This window comes from Rhinatrema bivittatum, chromosome 5 (assembly GCF_901001135.1).
Source record: "Rhinatrema bivittatum chromosome 5, aRhiBiv1.1, whole genome shotgun sequence".
NCBI classification, from domain to species: Eukaryota; Metazoa; Chordata; class Amphibia; order Gymnophiona; family Rhinatrematidae; genus Rhinatrema; species Rhinatrema bivittatum.
Genome location: NC_042619.1, coordinates 197,469,507 through 197,488,304, shown reverse-complemented (window position 1 = coordinate 197,488,304; position 18,798 = coordinate 197,469,507). Strand labels below are relative to the sequence as shown.

At 43.7% G+C, this 18,798-nt stretch overlaps 1 protein-coding gene across 9 annotated transcripts in view; it reads right to left on the bottom strand.

The window, feature by feature from the left end:
- RGN (regucalcin) overlaps positions 1-18,798 on the bottom strand; it is a 121,827-nt gene that overhangs the window by 44,004 nt on the left and 59,025 nt on the right. For 7 of the 9 annotated variants that reach the window (XR_003856979.1, XR_003856978.1, XR_003856980.1 and 4 more), the window contains 2 exons: positions 12,599-12,781; positions 325-540 (listed from right to left, as the gene is read on the bottom strand). Coding sequence is in view for 1 of the 9 variants with exons in the window: in XM_029603065.1 (XP_029458925.1) it covers positions 325-540; positions 12,599-12,781; positions 15,906-16,188 (682 nt within the window). In the remaining 8 variants the exon portion in view is untranslated. Of the gene's footprint in view, positions 1-324; positions 541-12,598; positions 12,782-15,905; positions 16,204-18,798 lie in introns of those variants that run through there. The other 2 variants (XR_003856977.1, XM_029603065.1) reach the window with 1 other exon arrangement.

Here is an 18,798-nt window from a genome sequence, read left to right as displayed (position 1 = left end):
TAATTGCATCAGTAGCATGGGATCTTCTTAGTGTTTGGATAATTGCCAGGTTCTTGTGGCCTAGTTTGGCTTCTGTTGGAAACAGGATGCTGGGCTTGATGGACCCTTGGTCTGACCCAGCATGGCAATTTCTTATGTTCTTATGTACTCATCATGACACGTACTCACATTTATTTCACAATCTATTGGGCAGACACTGTAACCATATTATTGATATTGTTCAGAATTCTGTACTCTGAATGTGCTATACAAATAATATTAATATTTTAAAACTAATTGTTAATGAAAATACATTTGCATAATAAAAAATAATTTTGTCCATACAAATATTTGCAGTCTTCAGGTCATAGTCGAAGGCATCCACCGAGTAGGATAAGCTGTCTATGTAAAAGAAGGTTTTATGATCGAGTGACCAGTCCAAGCCATTAGAGATGTCAATTTGGTTAAAATACTTTGTTACTGAGTGATCAGGCAACAGCACAAAGAGGGAGCCTTGCCTCCGCTCCACCACAGCAGGTTGAAGTTCTTGGGCCATGGTACCTGCAAGAAACAGTATATAACCAGTTAGAAAAAAAAAGATCCTGATCTACCCTTTTGTTTGCCATACAAAAATCAATCTTACAATACTAGAAACAGTCCTCTCCTTCTATTAAGAAGGTCTGGTTACAATAGCAATATCTGTAAAGAAAGTATTAGTGGTATACATAAAAATGGAAGCACGGAAAAATTTATGTGTCACTTAATTCTAACATATTGGGCCGGATTTTAAATGCCCTGCGCACGTAAATCCGGCCGGATTTACGTGCGCAGGGCCCTCGCGCGCAGTTGCGCCTATTTTGCATAGGCCGCTGGCACGCGCAGAGCCCCGGGATGCGCGTAAGTCCCGGGGCTTTGTAAAAGGGGCGTGTCCTAAATGACGCGGTGTTTCGGGGGCATGACGCGGCGTTGCGGGGGCGGGCCCGGGGGTGTGGAGCCGGCCCGGGGGCGTAAATCGTGCAACAAAGGTAAGGGGGGGGGGGGTGAAGGAAAGTTCCCTCCGAGGCCGCTCCGAAATCGGAGCGGCCTCGGAGGGAACAGGCAGCGCGCACTGGGCTCGGCGCATGCAGGTTGCACAAATGTGCACCCCCTCGCGCGCGCCGACCCCGGATTTTATATGATACGCGCGGCTACGCGCGTATCTTATAAAATCTAGCGTACTTTTGTTCGCGCCTGGTGCGCGAACAAAAGTACGCGCTCGCACAAAATTATAAAATCTACCCTATTGACTTTATCTCCATTTCTCTAGTGCCTTTACTTAATTTGATGTGAAGATTTGTAGATATGACAGCTAAAATGATTAAATTCAAACTGCATTTGACTGACCACATGCCTCTTTTGATATTTCACTTTGCTAGGGCCATTCAAGTATTACTTTGTACTATATAAAATGTTGCTATGCATTTTCACCATACATTCTTACTTAGGCTGATCCTGGCTATTAATTTCACCATCATGATGTTGATGCATCTTCAATGTAAAATTTGTTCAACAATTACACACTTATTTATTACTTCTAGGAATGCATAGCTCTCTATTTTATTGCTATACATCCTGAAATTTGAATCACTCTTTTTACTACTATGTATGTTTTATTGTACCCTGCCTTGAACTTTTAGGTGGGGTAGGTAATAAAAACTTTAAAATAAATAAATAAATCAATAAAGCAGAGTTGCTTATCTGTAATAGGTGTTCTCCTAGGACAGAGATGTTAGTCCTCACACATTGGTGACATCAGATGGAGACCGGCACAGAAAACCTTTGTCAAAATTTCTAGAACTTTGACTAGGCACAGTTTCTAGAACTTTGACTAGGTATGCTGTGCATGCCCAGCATGCCACTATCCATGTGTCCACACAGGGTCCCTCTTCAGTCTCGGAATGCAGAATTACGAAAAAAATAAAATAAACACAGGAGAATCCCAACTTTGCTGGGTTGTGGGCTGGTTTTGTGAGGACTACCATCCTGCTGTCCTAGAAGAACATCTATTACAGGTAACCAACTCTGCTTTCTCCTAAGACAAGCAGGATGGTAGTCCTCACACATGGATAAATCCCTAGCTACAGGCTGTCCCCAAAACCAACGACTAACAGACACAATGGGCACAACAACCATGGTGCTGTTGAAAACAGAGGGAGACAGCCTGAACCCAAAAAGTGGGCCTTAGGCAGGACAAATTGGGTTTCATAGCTGAAAAAGATTCCTGATGACAGATTGGTCAAAATTGCTGTCGTGTTGGCAGTCTCTGTCCAGAAATAGTGTGAGGCAAAGGTATGGAGAGAACTCCATGTTGCTGCATTCCAGATTTCATCCACGGGGACTGCTCACAAATGGACCACTGAAGCTGCTATGGCTCAGACAGAATGAGCCTTGATGTGGCCCCCGAGCTGCAGGCTTGCCTGCGAATAGCAGAAAGAAATGCAATCCTCTAGCCAATTGGACAAGGTCTGCTTGGTCATAGGAACTCCCAATCTGTTTTTATCAAAAGAGATGAAGAGTTACATGGTTTTCCTGTGTCCTGCTGTCTGCTCCAGGTAGAAAGCCAGGGCCCTTTTGTAATCTAGGCTATGAAGAGCTCTTTCACCTTGGTGCAAATGAGGTTTGGGAAAAAAGGTGGGCAAGACAATTGACTGGTTCAAATGGAATTCTGTCACCACTTTTGGCAGGAATTTTGGATGCATGTGCAGAACCACCCTATCATGAAAGAACATTGTATAAGGTGGGTAGGACACCAAAGCTGAAGTTCGCTGACTCTGCATGCCAAGGTGACTGCTACCAAGAAGATGACCTTCCAGGTCAGGTACTTCAGGTCACAGGACTGCAAAGGTTCAAAGGATGCCTTCATAAGTTGGGCCAGGACCACATTATGGCCCCCCGCCGTCTGCTGGGATCTCAAAGGAGGCTTCGGCTGAAACAGACCCTGCATGAAGCGACTAATGATAAGCTGCAGAGATGGGTGAACCATCCACCCCCTGGTGGTAGGCCCCATTAGCGCTTAGGTGGACTCTGACAGAGTTGGTCTTTAAGCCAGCCTCCAAGAGATGCAGTAGGTAAATCCAGAAGCTTCGCAGTAGAGCAAGAGAACTGATCCAAACTGTGACGCTCACACCATATGGAGAATGTCCTCCACTTCAGACTATAAGACTTCCTAGTGGAAGGCTTCCTGGTCTCCACCAGGACTTGAGACACCTCCTCCAAAAGTTCAAAGACTGTGGGGTCACCCTTTCAATATCCAAGCTTGAGGGACAAAACCTGGAGGTTGGGATGGTGCGTGCAGTCTGTCACGATCCTGTGTAATGAGGTCTGGGAAGGTCCCCAGACTGATCGTATCCCACAGAGAGAGAACCCTGAAGAAGCAGGGACCAGATCTGCTGTGACTAGTAAAAAGAGATGAGGATCATGGTTCCCTGGTCCTGTTGGAGTTTCAGGAGAGTCTTTGATACTAGTGGAAGTGAAGGATATGCATACAGGAGGCCCCTTCCCCAATGAAGGGCAAAGGCATCTGATGCTGGCTTGCTGTCTTCCCTGAAAAGGGAGCAGAAGTGATGCACCTTCCTGTTCCAGGGGGAAGTGAAGAGATCTACATCCGGGGTTCCCCAGTGACAGAAGATCCAATCGGCTACCTCCTGCTTTAGGGACCACTCGTGTGGGCGGAAGGAATGACTCAGGTCGTCCGCCACCACATTCTCCATCCCCAGCAATACTGCTTGGAAAACGATACCCTGGGATAGTGCCCACGACCAGATCTGGACCACCTCTTGACAGAGGAGGCACGATCTTGTGCCTCCCTGGTTGTTCAGGTACCACATCGCCACTTGGTTGTCAGTCTGGACTAGGATCACCCGGTCGGCCAGGTGATCCCAGAACACCCAGAGTGCATATCAGATTGCCCGGAGCCCTAGGAAGTTTATCTGGCACTGTTCCTCCAGCAGTAACCATTAGCCCTGGTGCGAAGACCTTCCAAGTGGACCCCCAGCCCAAGTGCGGTGAGCACAACTTGAGGAAGGGATGCCTGAAAGGGCACCCCTATCTCCAAGTTGAATTGGGTCTCCTACCACACAAGGAGACCTGGAGTAACAGAGTTACCTGTATGTGCACTTGAAGGTCCTGCAGGGTTCATGGCGCCCTGCGCATGTGCAAACGAGCAAAGGGAGTTACATAGACAATCGCAACCATGTGCCAAAAAAGGCGCAATATAGGGTGCGATGTGACCTGGCACCTCTGCAGGAATTGTTCAGGCAGGGTTTCAGAGAAATCTTGTATTTGCTTGAAAATGACCCTATTATATTGGGTCATGTACAGCTGATAAGAAGCTATCCTGGAGATAAGCATGGCCCCTTGGTATACTCGTCGACCTGTTAGCCTAAGGATAAGACAAGAGGCTGGAAGGGCTCAAAGATGAGGAAGATGATAAGGTGCTGTGTGCAATAATTATACTGCACAAAGTGGGACCAGTTATCTGTGCCCTCCATGCTGCTCATTAATTACCACACTCCCAGGCTTATGCTGTTTCTAGGAAGAAGAGGCATGCATGATTACTTATGTTCTAAACAATATCTCTGCGAAATTCCATAACTTAGTAAATACCATAAATTTGTAAATTTTTTTCTCTCTGTTAAATTCCTATCGATTTTTCACTGCTCCCAGTTGTGTATTTCTCTGTTTTATTGTAACTGCAACGTTTTTCGTTCTGCGCCTGTTAATGTTCTTATTGTATCTTCTTTTTACACCCCTTTGTTAATTGTAAACCGGCATGATGTGATACCTATCGCAAATGCCGGTATAGAAAAACACTAAATAAACAAACAAATAAATGTTCTCAGAAAGGAGCTCCTACAAGCCACAGCTGGTATCTCTTGTTGCTGTGAGATGCTGAGAGAAGAGTCCAAACCTAAGATGCTGGCCTGGACTTGAGCATCAGGCTGTGTTAAATTTTCTGTGAAACAACTAATCAGGTCAGAAGACACATCAGTGTCCCATAGCCGATGTAATAAAATCCACGCAAAAACTGGAGTAAGATTTAACACCAATTTTTCTTTCCACATGTATTACAAACATGCAATCCCGCTTGATGCAGTAAACTAATGGTATACAAATCAAACCAGTGCTAAACAATCCATGGTGAGTCAATAAAGCATGCCAAAATCTGAATTAAAATCAAAACGCAGAAAACCATGGTAAAAAATGGCGCTAAGTTTGATAAACACTGCAGTGTTTTCTATTGGTTGATAGACATGATCTAGGCAGACCTGTGGTGTGATAAGTGATGCAGATATGTCTATCAGTTTTCTTGGGCACGCCTCCTTTCTGGGAAATAAAAGGCAGGTTCTCACAGGGCCATTCTGTCAGTGCTGGGTGGTGGTAGGAGAATTTTAGAGTAGGCATTGGAGGTTTCTAAAGTCAGGGATGACCAATTCTGGTCCTCATGAGCCACAAACAGGCCTGGATTTCAGGATATGCACAATGAATATGCATGTCATAGATTTGCATACAATGCAGCGTGACAGAGAAGGTGCAAGTGAGGGAGCAGATGAGCATGACAGGTAAGCGAGTGGTGAGGCTAGGTAGTGTGTGGTGCATGGGTCAGTGGAATGTAGCCAGGAAGAGAAGATGGGGTACGAGTCAATTAGCGTGTGTGAGAAAGAGAGGTGGGAGGGGGGGTGGCAGACAGGGAGCAAGGGCCGGGCCTAGAGAGCAGGAGCTGGTGGGAGGGCAGAGAGAGGAACACATAGAAGGTGCAGTTAGAAGGGGGACGAAAAGGCGGCGCACTGCCTATCACCTACTCAAGTGTGAGACTGGTCTCCTCTGCTGAGGACCCCTGGACTACTTCTTTGGGTTACCTTCACTGCTGCCCACTCCCCGGACAGTACCATCGAGCTGTACAATAAATACAACTTCTCTGGGTCTGCATGTATAGAGTCTAGCCTAGTACTGCGGTTCCTCATGGGACTCCTCCCCGTGGGAGTGGCCATCACCGCAGTACCCAAGAATCTACTCCAACACCTCATAGCCATAACAAAGTACAGGCATCTAAAGAGTCATATATGAATCTTTATGAATGTTTGCTCCTTACCACTACTGAGGTCTGTCAATACTATTTTAGTTAATCAAATGATGGGACAAAGGCCAGATGGCACCATTTAGGAAAACAGTGCCACCTGGGGCTGGAGCCTAGGGGGTGCTACAGGCCCTCACTGCCCCACCAATGATAATGTTGAGGTAACAGGGGTCCGGGGGGCGCTCGGGGGAGATGGGAGTTCCACTAAACCACCAGGAATAATTTTTAGTTGCAGGGGACTGGGGAGGAGAGGGCAGAGTCTTATTATAAATGGGCAGGGCTGGGGTGTGGGATGGAATGTCGCCATACGTACAAAAAAAGTTCTATTTCTTTTTATAACTGACCACCTTCAAGGGCAGCCAGGGGGATGGGACAATCAATGTAAAATTCAAGGGTGTTTTTACTTGACTTGGAGAGGGGACATCCCAGGGCCAAGTGGTCTCTTTAAGGCTAGGTCATTGATGCCTCAGGACATGCGTTAACAGCCCAAGGCATCCATGGGAAATTAACAACAACTCTGTTGGTGTTAATTTCAAGTCAAATAATGCGGCTTATGAAAATGTCGGCAAGCCACGTTATTGGATTTACATATTTTAGGATAGTAATAAGTGTTTTCATGCTAATGAACTCATTTAAATATGCACAGTGTCACGCCTACAATAAAGCAAGGTATTTGGAATACCTTGCGTTAGTCCATTTACAGATTTAAAAAGTGTTTTTTGTGCACTGAATGGCCTACCGCAGTTTAGTGGTCCTTTATTTGGGTATTTAAAAAACATACTAATAAAATAAATATTTAAAAACATGGATGAATATAACATTCAATATTCAAATAACATCCAATAATTAAAACCAATAAAGGATTTAAAAAAAATATCCTGCTTTCCATGTCTAGGAACTTTAGATTCCAGTCACCCTGAGATTGCTGTGGATTAGAAGGGGGTGGGGGTGTGCATATACACTCTCTCATATGCTTACTTAAAAACGCTGATTCACTGACTAGCTCACATACACTCACCGACTCTCACACACACTCTCATACTCACAGACTGACTCCCACTCTCTCTCACCCTCACACGTTGACTCCATGTTCACACATTGACTCTCCCACATTCAGTGACACTCATATAATCTCATGCATTGATACATTCTCTCACACACGTTCACTGACACTCACACTTTCTCATGCTCACACATATGCTGACTGACTTACACGTTCTCACATGCTGACTCATGTACTCACACACATGTTCACTGACTCACACATTCTGTGTCTCACTTATTCTTCTCACCTGTAAATTAAAAAAAAAATGGTTTTACTTACAGTGGTGATATAGAAATGATGGCAGAAAAGGACCAACGGTCCATCCAGTCTGCCTAGCAAGCTTATGGTAGTTTCTGCCATGCCATACAAATCCCCCACATACTTAGTTTCCCAGACCGTCAAACTCAGGGCTTTTGCTGGTGGCTGTTTGAGTCCAATTCCCCGTTACCTCCTGCTGTTGAAGCAGAGCAATGTTGGAGTTGTATCAAGAGTTTCAGGCTTATTGGTTAAGGGTAGTAACAGCCACATCAGCAAGTTACCCCTATGCTTATTTGTTTTCAAAAACCACAAAATTCAATGTCCTTGTTGGTTGCTGTCGGAATCTAATTCCCCTTTTTCCTCTTTTCCCCCTGCTGTTGAAGTAGAGAGCAATGATGGCGTTGCATCAACAGGATGAAGGCTTATTGGTTAAGGGTAGTAACTGCCACACCAACAAGTTACCCCCATGCACTCTTTATTTCATTTCCATCCTCTAAATATATGTAAGTAAGCTGCTAAAATTACATACATAAATTGCTTACAAAATAGCAACTTACTCATGTAAATGTTGGTCTCGCCCCTGGCCCACCCCCCTTTTTTTTTTTTTTTTACACGCACAAATTTACTCACAGACCCTGATTTTCATGCATATGTTGAGTTTTCCAAAATAGCATATACACTTGTAACTACTAATTTTCACATGCACAACTTTTTAAAATTCACCTTATATTGTATACTGGAGTAGGGTTAGTGCCAAAAAAACCCCGTGCTAAAATCTGAGTAAAAGCCTGTGGTAGGCTCATCGCGACTTATTACATCGGCCTCACACAGGACAGTGAATGCTGTGGGATTTATTACTTGACCCCTTATGAAGGAAGACTGAAGGAAGTTTATCTGCCAGGCTAATTAATAGGGATGTGAATCGTTTTTCAACGATTAAAATTATCGTCCGATAATGTTTATATCGTCTTAAATCGTTATAGAACACGATACAATAGAAATTCTAACGATTTATCGTTAAAAATCGTTAAATCGTGTTAGTGCGCACTAACTCGAGTTAGTGCGCACTAACTCGATTTAGTGCGCACTAACTGAAAATGATACAAATAAACACTTTCCAGGTCACTGAAGGTCAGTTAGGAATGAATATGTGTTCCTATTGGCTGGCTGCCCTCTTATCTATTGATATTACCAAGGTTACCACTGAGGTGATGGTTGGGGGGATGGGAAATGGAACTGGAAACTAACGAACACCAACAGAAAATGAAACAAAGTGTTCACACTTCCCAGGTCAGTAAAGGTCACTTAGGAATGAATATGTATGTATGTATTCCTATTGGCTGGCTGTGCTCTTATCTATTGATGTTACCAATATGGTTGGGGGGATGTGAAATGGAAACAGTTGGAAGCTTGACAAAAAAAGTAATGTAATGATCAGCACTCACGTGACTAGAACTGTTTGTTTATTATTTTTGTTAGCAGGCACCTGAAATGCTAGTGCATGTTGAATTTGCCAATCACTGTGCATTTTAGAAAGGTGGTCCTGGCTGGAACTGTACACAGTTCAAATATATGTAATTGATTGTTGGTAAGTGTATTTTTTAAGTAGCCACACTGGCACCAGTATGTTTACTTTTCCTCCTACTTAACTCACTAGCTCAGCTTTGTAAGAAGGGCTTCTCTGCTTGTGTGTTGTTTTTGTTTGGTGTGAGGAGAGCAGAAACATCAGATCTTTATTCAATCTACTACAGTCATCTCTTACAGTGCCCTATCCCTATTAATACCAGGAGTGTTGTGATCTTCCTGCACACAGTGCCCTAACCCTGATACCAGTCTGAGACAGCTCCCTCCCTGCATTACTAGTGAGAGGCTGGCTTCACAGACAGGGGGGAGCTGCCCGACCCTCACTCCTGACTTCCCCCATGTCCCAGCTAGTGAATGGTGTGTGGGTGAGGGGGGGGGGGGGGGGTAGGATGGTGAAGTCTGAGACAGCTCCCTCCCTGCATTACTAGTGAGAGGCTGGCTTCACAGACAGGGGGGGAGCTGCCTGACCCTCACTCCTGACTTCCCCCATGTCCCAGCTAGTGAATGGTGTGTGGGTGAGGGGGGGGGGGGGAGGATGGTGAAGTCTGAGACAGCTCCCTCCCTGCATTACTAGTGAGAGGCTGGCTTCGCAGACAGGGGGGAGCTGCCTGACCCTCACTACTGACTTCCCCCATGTCCCAGCTAGTGAATGGTGTGTGGGTGAGGGGGGGGGGGAGGATGGTGAAGTCTGAGACAGCTCCCTCCCTGCATTACTAGTGAGAGGCTGGCTTCACAGACAGGGGGGAGCTGCCTGACCCTCACTCCTGACTTCCCCCATGTCCCAGCTAGTGAATGGTGTGTGGGTGAGGGGGGGGAGGATGGTGAAGTCTGAGACAGCTCCCTCCCTGCATTACTAGTGAGAGGCTGGCTTCACAGACAGGGGGGAGCTGCCTGACCCTCACTCCTGACTTCCCCCATGTCCCAGCTAGTGAATGGTGTGTGGGTGAGGGGGGGGGGAGGATGGTGAAGTCTGAGACAGCTCCCCTCCCTGCATTACTAGTGAGAGGCTGGCTTCACAGACAGGGGGGAGCTGCCTGACCCTCACTCCTGACTTCCCCCATGTCCCAGCTAGTGAATGGTGTGTGGGTGAGGGGGGGGGGGGAGGATGGTGAAGTCTGAGACAGCTCCCTCCCTGCATTACTAGTGAGAGGCTGGCTTCACAGACAGGGGGGAGCTGCCTGACCCTCACTCCTGACTTCCCCCATGTCCCAGCTAGTGAATGGTGTGTGGGTGAGGGGGGGGGGGAGGATGGTGAATTCTGAGACAGCTCCCTCCCTGCATTACTAGTGAGAGGCTGGCTTCACAGACAGGGGGGAGCTGCCTGTCCCTCACTCCTGACTTCCCCCATGTCCCAGCTAGTGAATGGTGTGTGGGTGAGGGGGGGGGGGGTGGATGGTGAAGTCTGAGACAGCTCCCTCCCTGCATTACTAGTGAGAGGCTGGCTTCACAGACAGGGGGGAGCTGCCTGACCCTCACTCCTGACTTCCCCCATGTCCCAGCTAGTGAATGGTGTGTGGGTAAGGGGGGGGGGGAGGATGGTGAAGTCTGAGACAGCCCCCTCCCTGCATTACTAGTGAGAGGCTGGCTTCACAGACAGGGGGGAGCTGCCTGACCCTCACTCCTCCGGGGTATTGTGATCTTCCTGCACACAGTGCCCTATCCCTGATACCAGGGGTGTTGTGATCTTCCTGCATGCAGTGCCCTATCCCTATTAATACCAGGAGTGTTGTGATCTTCCTGCATGCAGTGCCCTATCCCTATTAATACCAGGAGTGTTGTGATCTTCCTGCACGCAGTGCCCTATCCCTGATATCGGGATGTGTGCAAGAAGATCACAACACCCCCGGTATCAGGAATAGGGCACTGTGTGCAGGAAGATCACAACACCCCCAGTATCAGGAATAGGGCACTGTGTGCAGGAAGATCACAACACCCCTGGTATTAGGGATAGGGCACTGTGTGCAGGAAGATCACAACACTCCTGGTATTAATAGGGATAGGGCACTGTGTGCAGGAAGATCACAATACCCCTGGTATCAGGGTTAGGGCACAAGTTCTAGTCACATTGACTGATCACATTACTTGTTTTGTCAAGCTACCAACTGTTTCCATTTCCCATCCCCCATATACTGTCAGTAGGAAACTTGGTAACATGAATAAATAAGAGGGCAGCCAATAGGAATACATATTCATTCCTAAACTGACCTTAACTGACCTGAAAAGTGTCAAATTGTATCATTTTCAGTTAGTGCGCACTAACTCCCAGTTAGTGCGCACTAACTCCCGTTAGTGCGCACTAACTCGAGTTAGTGCGCACTAATCGGAAAAAAACGATTTTTTAACGATTTTTTAACTAAAAAATCGTGCCTAAGACGATTTTCTTGCCCTGCCACACGATTTCTATCGTTAAGACGATATGGAAAACGATTCACATCCCTACTAATTAATCACCATAGGTGGGAAAACAGGCTATACAGTCCCAATACACTCACTCCTGCAGTAATATACAAATAGGAGCCAGAATGAAAAAATGTATTTAGAGCCATAAGGAAGAGAGAGAACAGCCTGCATGCAGAAAGAGCACAGAAGGTGAGTTGGCAAAATGAGAGCACAGGAGATGAGACAGGAGTCATGGGGTAGGATGGCTTTGGGCTAGAAATCGGGCTCATGGAGGGTGAAATTACACAGCAGTACAGGGATCAAACACCAGAAGGCTCTGGCAGCTAAGAGGGTGCGGGAAGGGAAGCGGTCACCGACAGTTATGACAGCAGATCCAGCGTGAGAAAGAGACAAGGGTATCACAGAAAGAGAAAATGCCAGACAAGGACACAGGGAGAGGGAGATACAGAGTCAAGATATATGAGAAAGGAATTAGGCTGGGAAAAGCATGAATCAAAATAAGACAAAGTGAAAAGATTAATGGAAATGCCTTTGCTCTCAGAATGAAGTCTCAGTGAAGCGGAGGCAGCAAGCTAAAATCAGATGCAAACTGTTGGTGGGAAACGGTCCTGGAGTAATCATGTAAGGCCGGAGGTCAGACCTTTTCTAAGTAGAGACTTAGTGCAACAGAGGCTTGGAAGGCTGTGCATCAGCATCAGAGCGTAATACCAAGGTGGAACAGATATCAATGCATCAGAAACAAGTTCACCAGCTGAGTTCACCAGGAGGGAGATTCTGCCCCCTTCCACACAGATGACTCGACAGCCATATGAGACTGGGACACTACGATCATGGGAACTTGAGATAAAACCTCCAGACACTTATTAAAGGATCATAAAAAAAAAGAGCATTTATTGTTATGTATCATGAAAACCAAATCTGCAAACTGCTCTTTTCAGCAAAAATCATTACTTGGACTGTTACTTGTTTATTTTGTCCTTCCATGTTGTTTTTGTAATCCAACCATCATTTAATAAATCTGAATAAAGCAACAATCTGTAGTTCTCCCCAAGTGCAAATAATATCTTTTGTAACAATCTCAAAAGATTCTAGCTAGAGAAGGACTTGCCCCTGCATTTAAAGGTCACCACTAACTCACGCGGCTGATACAGGGAAGGCACACTACAAAAAAAAAAACCCCAAACAGAAATAAAGAAGCTGCTCCATTCACACAGTACCTGCAAAGAATCGTCCCTCAGGATCTACTTTCCCATCGTTGAATCGGTTGTTTGGTTTATCCTGATCAACATGAGCTACGGTGGTAACAGACTGGTCCTTCCAGTTAAGAATACCAAATTTATTACCCATGGCAACAACATAACTCCCAGGCTTTCGAAGGGCCACCGAGCCCACAGGAGCATCTACAAATGAAAAGAACATTGGCAAAATACATTGTTAATATATCAAACATACCATATTTTCTCTTTCTCCTTCCCGATGCATTTGCTCTCCGTCTGCCACCTACTACTTTGACCAAACAGGCACAAAATATAGTTGTGCCATAAGGATGATGTTAAAAACATTTCTCCCTAACAACTGACTGCCACTCAAACTTTATTTTTCCCCATCTATCCTATTCAGCACTTCACATCAATGTTACATGTGCAGCAGCTTTTTTTTTTTAAAAGTACGCTTTTCTAGCCACACATACAAAAATGTAAAATTTAGATGACTTTATTTTGCACCATTAAAGCAAGTGCAAATTTTTCTGAATGATAATGGGTTAACACTAATTTAATTTCCAAGGTAATTAAGAGAAGAGAAACAAGGTTTTGGTTTCAACAAATGTGTTCATTAAAAATGAAAACAAAGTAAACTAACACTTTCATTCAAGCAAAATGGCCTAGTGGTTAGAGCAGTAGACCCAAGAACAAAAAAAGGCAGAGTTCAATTCATAAGAATATAAGAATTGCTGTACTGGGGTCAGACCAAGGGTCCATCAAGCCCAGTATCCTGTTTCCAACAGTGGCCAATCCAGAACCTGGCAGGATCCCAAACAGTAGATAGATCCCATGCTGCTAATGCTCTGGAATAAGTAGAGCCTTTCCTCAAGTCAATCTGCTTAATATCAGTTTATGGACTTCTCCTCTAGGAACTTATCCAAACTTTTTTTAAACTTGGCTACACTAACTACTTTTACCACTTTCTCTGGCAATTAATTCCAGAGCTTAATTTGCGTTTAGTGAAAAATAATTTTCTCTGATATGTTTTAAATGTTCTACTTATTAACTTCTTGGAGTGCTCCCTAGTTTTTATATTTTTTAAAAGAGTAATCAACTCACATTTATCCACTCTATTCCACTAGGGGGCATTCCAAGAAGTTAATAAGTAGAATGTTTAAAGCATATCGGAGAAAATTCTTTTTTCACTAAACGCAAATTAAGCTCCAATCCGGCTGTGCCCCATTAAACCATATCTTTCGTTCTGTGATTTTGTTCTTTAGAATAGTTTCTATGATTTTTCCCAGCACTGAAGTTGGGCTCATCAGTCTATAGTTTACCAGATCACCCCGGGCCCTTTTTAAAGATCAGCCTCACATTAGCCATCCTCCAATCTTCAGGTGCAATAGACAATTTTAATAATAGGTTACAAATTGCTAGTTAGACCTGCAATTTCATTTTTGAGTTCTTACAGAATTCTGGTGTCAACTAGCTGGTCAAAATGATTTGCTTATTCTTTAGTTTGTCAATCTGCCCTATTATATCATCCAGGTTCACAGTTCTTCCAAATTGTCCCCTTTTTTAAAATTCTTTATTTATAAAGTCTTCTAATACATAAATTATTCTAAATATAAACATGTATATGACACTCAGAAAACAAATTATTACATGAAAAATATATAAGAAATACAAATCAAGCGGATTATACCAAATCTTAATACAGTATTTGCCAAGGAGGCATGTATTTAAGGAGTATTTAAGAAAAGTTTTAGGAAAAAGCATTTACTGATAACAGAGCTGGTTTTAAACTGGGTCCCTATGTTACAGAATGATTAGAAAACGAGTCTAAATAAACTCTCAGCTGTTCCAGGGTGAAAAATATATACGAATCATTCTCTTTTCTTTATGGCACACTTACATGGGTATCGCAATAAAAATGTGGCACCCAAAGATATTGCTTCCTGCCTCATATTCAAAAAATATTTTTGCCTTTCCTGGGTAACCTTTGAAATGTCAGGAAACATACAAACCTTACTACCATGAAACAAGGAATTTAAATGTCTGAAATAATAAGACATTAGTTTACCAATGTCTTGTTCTACTATAAACGATACCAACAGAGTGGAACATTCAATTATCTCAATCGCTGAGGATTCAAGAAAAGTAGTTAGGTTCTGGAAATCGAGTGGTGGACCTCCAACATCATTTAAATGATTTTGGGGATTATTAACTGGCAAAAAATGCACCTTATTAATCATAGGAAACTGTGATTCCGGTATTTGAAGTACTTCAGTATGGTATCTTTTAAAGGTAACTATCGGAAGTTCCCCTATTACACATGGAAAATTTATCAACCTCAAGTTCAGGCGATGGTTCCAATTTTCTAGTATTTCTAAACGCCGAGACAGGACTGCTCTGTCTTTGATTGTTGCCATATTAAAATTCTTAATTTGAAGTGTTGGATTCTACTTTAGTGACAGATCTCTGAACCAACGAGAGGGAATTCTCTTGAGCTTGAATCTTAAGATTAACTGAGAGGAAAGTAAATCCATCTTATTGTTGCATTCTTTCACAGCCACAGACAGTCCAGCTGTTAGCTCCCACAGGGACTCCAGGGTTACGACTGCAGGCCTTACAGGGACCTCAGGACGCTCACCCGATGATGTGGGGTTGATTTCGGAAGAAGCTGGAACCATTGAACCAGCTCCAAAAGTTGTGTGGGGATTGAGGGAAAAACCCTCACCTTCCCTTTTCTTTTCGGCGGCATCAAGAAGCTGAAAAAACAGCTATTGAAGAGGTAAGGAGCAGCTCTAATTCCGTGTCTCCCTCAGGACACCATCTTGCCCCCAATTGTCACTTTTAAATATCATTTTCAGCATGAGTATCTCCCCAACATCCTCTTCAGTAAACACAAAACACAAAAGGGGTAGATTTCATAAACTTGCACAAAAGTGTACATTTGTTCACGCACCATTTTAAAGCATTCTGTCATGTATATCTTAAACATGTCTACTGGCGACATATTTTTCAGTTCAGGAAAGTTAACCACCCGAAGATTCAAATACCAGAGTTTTCAATGCTTTCAAATTTACTTTCAGCAAAACTATTTGATTTTATTAAATTTGTTTGAACTCTCTCAATCGATGTTATCTTTTCTTGCACTTTCTCGAACTTTTCCTGTTACTGATTTAAACTTTACTTGTTCCAGATTTAAACCTCTTTTGTCTCTACAAATGCCTTAGTTAACACGGACTCGATAGACACTAAGGCCAGCCATACAGAGTCTAGAATCACAATCGGAGATTTATTCAGGGAGAAATTGTACCTGGAATTAGTTTTTGCAATTCCTGAGACTTGCTGGGTTCAGCGATGTCTGTTGCCGGTGGAGCCATAGGGGGCCTGGGTGTAGATGTGGTTCCTCCCACCAAGATACTCACATCTCCCTCGTTCGCTCTCTCTCTGCCCGCTTCATGCAGATCTGGGATCACCGATTCCCTCCTACTCACTCTCGGGGATCGCGTTAGTTCATCGTATTCAGCCCCAGTCTGTCCTCGCGGCAGGGATGGCGTCTCTGGAGCTCCCGGGCTCAACGAGATCATCTCAGCCATCGAGGGAGAACCGAGCTCCAGGTTCTCTCTCGCAGCAGCCCTCGTTTCCGGCGTTCTAGTGTTGGAGTCGAAGAAACTCTCAATTTTAGTTTACAGGGTGCCTTCTTCTTTTTCAGGTAAAATGTTTTTTAATTTAGCTTTGCGCTTTGTGTGCGGCATCCTGCAAATCTTCCAAATTAGGAGGAAATTCAAAAAGGAAATAGAGTAGAACAGAGAGAGCTCCTCCGGTGTGTCCTATGTGTCGGCCATCCCTAAGTGCCCTTTTAACCCCTTGATCATCTAATGGTCATCTAATCCTCACAGGATTTCTGCTTTGGATATAATTTTAAAACACTTTAATGCTGAGTTTTTACCTCTACGGCCAGCATCTTTTCAAATTCTCATTTTGCCTGCCTTATCAATGTTTTACATCTAACGTGCCAGTACTTATGCTTTTTCCTATTTTCTTCAGATGGATCCTTTTTCCAATTTTTGAAAGATTTTTGGATAAAATAACCCCTTTCATCTCACTCTTAACTATGCTGGTAGTTGTTTGGCCTTCTTGCCACCTTTTCAAATACATCTGGTCTGGGCTTCCAAGATGGTATATTTAAACAATGTCCTTGTCTGATGTAAACTCAATCTTTGTAGCTGCACCTTTTAGTTTTTTATATTTTCCTCATTTTATCAGGATCCCTTTTGAAAGTTAAATTATAGAGCAGTATATTTACCCAATGTCCTCCTTCCAGTCATTAACTCAAATTAAATTGCATTATGATCACTGTTGTTGAGTGGCTCCACTACCATTAACTCTCACACCTGTTAAGCACCAAGCCATTCTTTATGACACTTATATCCAGGGATACAACACCACTTAGATTTTGTAGAAAGTATAATTTTTTATTGAATAATATATGTATTCTTGGGAGATGCTGGATGCCATTTCTCTGACAAACAGACCACCAGCATCTCATTATATATATGAACTGATCCTTCTTTTATAGGTAAAATTACAATATAGTACTAGGTTAGATATTCTAAGAGTGCATGACTACCCAGGGAATAATTTACATAGATTGTCATGTCTCAAGCATGATAAGATTATCCCTAAGCTATTCTGATTATTTCTCCAAGGTGGGGCCCATTTACCATCACTCTTTAGATAATCTTTTGTTCTGTTAAAATCTTGCTGGTCATGGCAATTAACACATCTTAGGCTGTGTTTACAGATGCCCCTGAAAATGGTGCCTCTATAGTGTCAGTATAGCCTGAAGCTCCAACTATTGCCTTCTGCTTTTGTGACCCTATAATTGGGCATCACAATGTGTCGCCAGCTTCAACTGCTGTGCAGGTGTCCTTGGAATTCCTGCAGGTCAGGCTCAGTAAGGTATTTGAAGTTCATATAGCCAAGAAAGGCTAAGATAGCAGAGGATTGTGGGTCAGTTACCTTCTCCATGTTGGTCTCCAGCTCAGGCACATATATCACACCATATCCTGCATTTCACTAAGAATTAGGTCTAAAATGGGTCCCCCCTCTCATCAGTTCCCAGAGCAGCTGCTCCATGAAGCTGTCATTTATTTAATCTACAAACTTTACCTCCATAGCATATGCTAATATGACACCCAGTCAAAATTGAGGTAATTGAAATCTCTCATTATTACTGTGATTCCTAAATTGTTAGCTTCCCTACTTTGTTAGCATTTCATCATTTGTCTTATTTTTGGCCAGGTGGATGGTAGATACCTTCACTGTTTTCTATTCTTCTTCTCACATGGAATTTCCATCCATAAAGATTTTCTGTGCATTTTGTCTCCTGCAGATCTTTATCCTATTGGATTCTATGCCATCTCTAATATAAAGCGCCAACCCCCCTCCCTCCCCCAAATTGATCCACCCTATCATTGTGATATAATTTGTACCCTGAAATAGCACTGTCCCATTGGTTGTACTCCTTCCACCAGGTCTCTGACATGCCAATGTCTACCTCTTCATTCAGTGCTATACATTTTAACTCTCTCATCTTACTTTTTAGACTTCTTGCATTAGCATACAGGCATTTCAAGGTATGTTTTTTTATTCATATATATAGAACTTTCCTAGCAGTTAACAGGGATAATTTGGGAGCTTATAACTCACTCTGTTCTTTACTTATAGGCACATGGGCTACTTTTGCTTTTATTGGAACCTCTGTATCGAGATGCTCTAACATCTCTGTTATTTTAGTATCCTTTGAAGATACCTCCCTCTAAACCATGTGCTGCTGAGCAACTGTCAGCTTTTCTCCATGTTCTTGTTTAAAAGTTGGTCTAGCTCCTGTTTAAGGGTTAGCATCAGCAGACTCATTCCACTATGGTTAAGGTGGAGCCCATCCTTTCCAAACAGGCTCCCCTTTCCCAACATGTTGCCCAGTTCCTAATAAAACTAAAGCCCTTTTCCCTGCACCATCAACTCATCAATGCACTGAGACTCCAGAGCTCGGCCTGCCTCTGGAGTCCTGTACATGGAACAGGGAGCACTTCAGAGAATGCTACCCTGGAAGGGTCTGGATTTCAAATTTCTACCTAATGTCTTCCAGAACCTCCCTCCCACACCTTATGCCACTGGTGCTCACATGAACCATGACAGCGGGC